Here is a 3,332-nt window from a genome sequence, read left to right on the forward strand (position 1 = left end):
AAAAAAAAAAAAAAAACTAAATCAGTGGCCACAACCTCAGGGAGAGAGCTGACGTGGGCATGTGCAGTTAATTGCACACTGGCCACACACAGCCTCAGCTGGATTGAGGGTGTGACCTAGCATGATGAAAGCCAGAAGGAATGGCCATTCATCAGTTAAACAAATATTTACTGAGTAACTAGTATGTGCAAGCCTTCATTTTTCTTGCTGCTATTAGTCCTCTGAGTTTTCAGGTCATTTATTCTAAGGAGGGAAAATAAAGTTTGCTATTTTGAAACTCACTTCAACAGGGGAACTGATTTTAATTGTCGATCTGATGAATTTGAGTTGTTTGGGGAAGAAAATAAAAGAAGACATTTTTCCTAAACATGAAGCTGGTAATAAATAACATTTGATTATTTTATTATAGTAGTAACATCTCTTTCCAGTAAGTGAAGACTTAAAATCTGTTTAAAATGATTAGAAGTAAAACTGATAAAACCCAGCAAAGCCTTCTGTAGCTCCCTTTGTTAATATGTGACTCCACATTGAGATTCCCTAATTGTTGACTTGAGCCTGGGTAACAAAGTAGCTTCTTGTTTTAAGATGGAACTGTCGGTAGGCCAAATTACTCTTACCAGAATATGTCTTCACTTCTTCTCTTGTTGCTAGAAGTGGGAGAAGTGGGATGGATAGAGTGAATGAGAATACAGCCAGGGTTAGTGATAGGAACTCGCATCATAAAGCGCATTTAAGGCACTTGCATAGAGCAGGCGTCCATGTGAGATTTGCCCCACCACAGGTGTGGGGTGTGGTGGGAGGATTTATCAGGCTCTGTAACAAATTAGCCAGGCACAGTGTGACCTATATGCCAAGTAAATCTTAGAAATACTTTATATTGTTTTGATCATTTTTTACAAGTCTTAGACTTTTTTTCTGCCCCCCCAAAAAATGGTTCTGACCATATTTCTGAGAAAACACTAGAACTTAGTCAGTCTAACCTTATTTAGCTTTAGCTGTTCATTGCTGCTGGGACAAAGACTAAGTAATTAACTCCACTGAGGTAAAGCATATTACTATACCATCTCAGTCTCAGACATAAGAGTATATTTTTCCTTTGTTGCTTTTCTACTGTTTTTTTTTTTTTTTTTTTTTTTTTTTAAGACAGTCTCACTTTGTCACCCTCAATAGAATGTCCTGGCATCACAGCTCACAACAATCTCAAACTCCTAGGCCCAAGCTATTCTCTTGCCTTAACCTCCCAAGTAGCTGGAACTACAGGCACCCACCACGATGCCTAGCTAGTTTTAGAGATGGAGGTCTCGCTCTGATTCAGGCTGGTCTTGAACCTGTGAGCTCAGGGCAATTCATCTACCTTGGCCTTCCAAAGTGGTGGGATTATAGGTATGAGCCACCTTGTCCAGCTGGGATTTTTTTTTTTAATTAGGTCATTCTCTTGTAATTGCAGTTTTTCTGTTTTCATGGTCATTAATTTCACAGACTTATTCCTTTTCTCTACCTTTTCCACCAGTTTACTTCAGTGTCCCCAGCAGTTCCTGAATTCTTGAAAACTCCTTCGACTCCAGATCAGCCTCCCACAAGGTCCACAGTTCCTGTCCTCCCCACAAACACTGTGTGCTCAGCAAAGCCTGGCCCTGCACTAGTAAAGGTGGGTACTCTGGGCACACACTGGGTTGAGTGGCATTACCTATGACTCTATCTGTAGCCCTTTGAACAGAACACAAAGGCATTTATTTATCCAAACTGTCCAGCCTGCATCTTATCCTAAAGCCTTGAATACTAAACTGTGGAAGGATTTGCTAGATGGGGCCTTTGTGTATGAAGCTGCCATGTTTAACAAATTGTCCTACAGTCACAGAAAAATAACACAAATGTTTGTGCATTTAAAACTCCTGGGACTATGCAGAAAAACTTTAGGAAACATTTTATTAGCAGCTCCCAATTCTGTTGCCACGCAGGTCACTAAAATGAAACAGGAGAGAAACAGAATTAAGGTAGCGTTGCTTCAGCACAGCACTTGAGATTCAGGACTCTCACAGATGTCTTTAATGGTAACATGGCTTTGGACCTTATATGTAAGGTCAAAGCCATAGCTATTCCAGATACATTATGTGACAGGTGAAAGGTTTTAGAGAAGCAAATATGGTTTTTGATTTAGACTTGGCAGATGAAGCTTGATTTGTTCTTCAGATAAGCTTCAGATCTGTGGCATTGTTCCTTACATTTTACTTGGTTGAAATAATTCAGCTGGAATAAATCCCAAGGAAGATTAAAAATTTTAATATACAGTACATTTTTAAAGTTCTTAAAATCATGTTTATACCTTCTAAAGTAGGTGGGAGAATAAACTGTGGAATAGTTAAATCATTTCAGAGACAACTTCTGCGAAAACTAGCAGAATATAGATAACAAACTTTTAAAACTAGAAAAAGACGTTAGAGTTAATGTCCTCTTACCACCTTTTGGATAAGGAGACTGATGCCCAAAGAAGTTAAGAAGTGACAGAGCCAGGAATGGTCCCATCTCCCGACTTCTAGTCTCGTCTTCCTGCATCCTCAGCCTCCTGCAGCTCTTGTGTGAGGCAGGGCAGCGTCTCCTGGATCGGCACACAGCACGTCCTCGCTGCTGTCTGCTTGAGCTGCAGGCACCGAGCCTTCTGGCTGGATTCTGAAGGCTAAGCTGGCAGGACTTGCTGATAGGTCGGGTATGTGGCATGAAGAAAAAGAAGACCATGAACCATTCTACCATTTTTTGTCTAAGCAACTAGAAATGTGGAGTTGCCACTTCCTTTGATGGAAAGGAACACTCCAGGAGTGAGGTGTTGAGTGTTCACCTAGCAGAGACGTCCAGAGGCAGCTGGACAGACACAAACAGCCCTCAGCAAGGGGGTCTGGACTGGAAATAAAAATATGGAAGGAAGTCACCAGTGTATAAATGGCGTTTGAAGCTGTGAAACCCAGGAAAATTTCCTAGGGTCTATGTGTAGATAAAAAAGTGCATACTGAATCCTTAGGTACTTTAGGGAGATGGTGAGAGCGTCTAGTAGTGTCCAGAAGCCAAATGAAAGAGGAGGAAGAAATCAACTGGAGCAAAGGCTGTCATGGGTCAGGTGAAGGGAGTGCTAGGGGCTGGGTCAGGTGAGAGGGGTGCTGGGGACTAGGTCAGGTGAGAGGGGTGCTGGAGATGGGTCAGGTGAGGGGAGTGCTAGGGGCTGGGTCAGGTGAGAGGGGTGCTGGAGATGGGTCAGGTGAGAGGGGTGCTGGAGACTGGGTCAGGTGAGGGGAGTGATGGGGACTGGGTCAAGTGAGAGGAGTGCTAGGGACTGGGTCAGG

At 42.6% G+C, this 3,332-nt stretch overlaps 1 protein-coding gene across 4 annotated transcripts in view; it reads left to right on the forward strand.

The window, feature by feature from the left end:
* MKL2 (MKL1/myocardin like 2) overlaps positions 1–3,332 on the forward strand; it is a 214,557-nt gene that overhangs the window by 179,795 nt on the left and 31,430 nt on the right. For all 4 annotated transcript variants that reach the window (XM_023508554.1, XM_023508553.1, XM_003802728.3 and 1 more), the window contains one exon: positions 1,511–1,648. In XM_023508554.1, coding sequence (XP_023364322.1) covers positions 1,511–1,648 — 138 coding nt within the window. The remainder of the gene's footprint in view (positions 1–1,510; positions 1,649–3,332) is intronic.

Source organism: Otolemur garnettii, unplaced genomic scaffold (genome assembly GCF_000181295.1).
Source record: "Otolemur garnettii isolate 467f Iridium unplaced genomic scaffold, OtoGar3 scaffold00257, whole genome shotgun sequence".
Taxonomy (NCBI): Eukaryota; Metazoa; Chordata; class Mammalia; order Primates; family Galagidae; genus Otolemur; species Otolemur garnettii.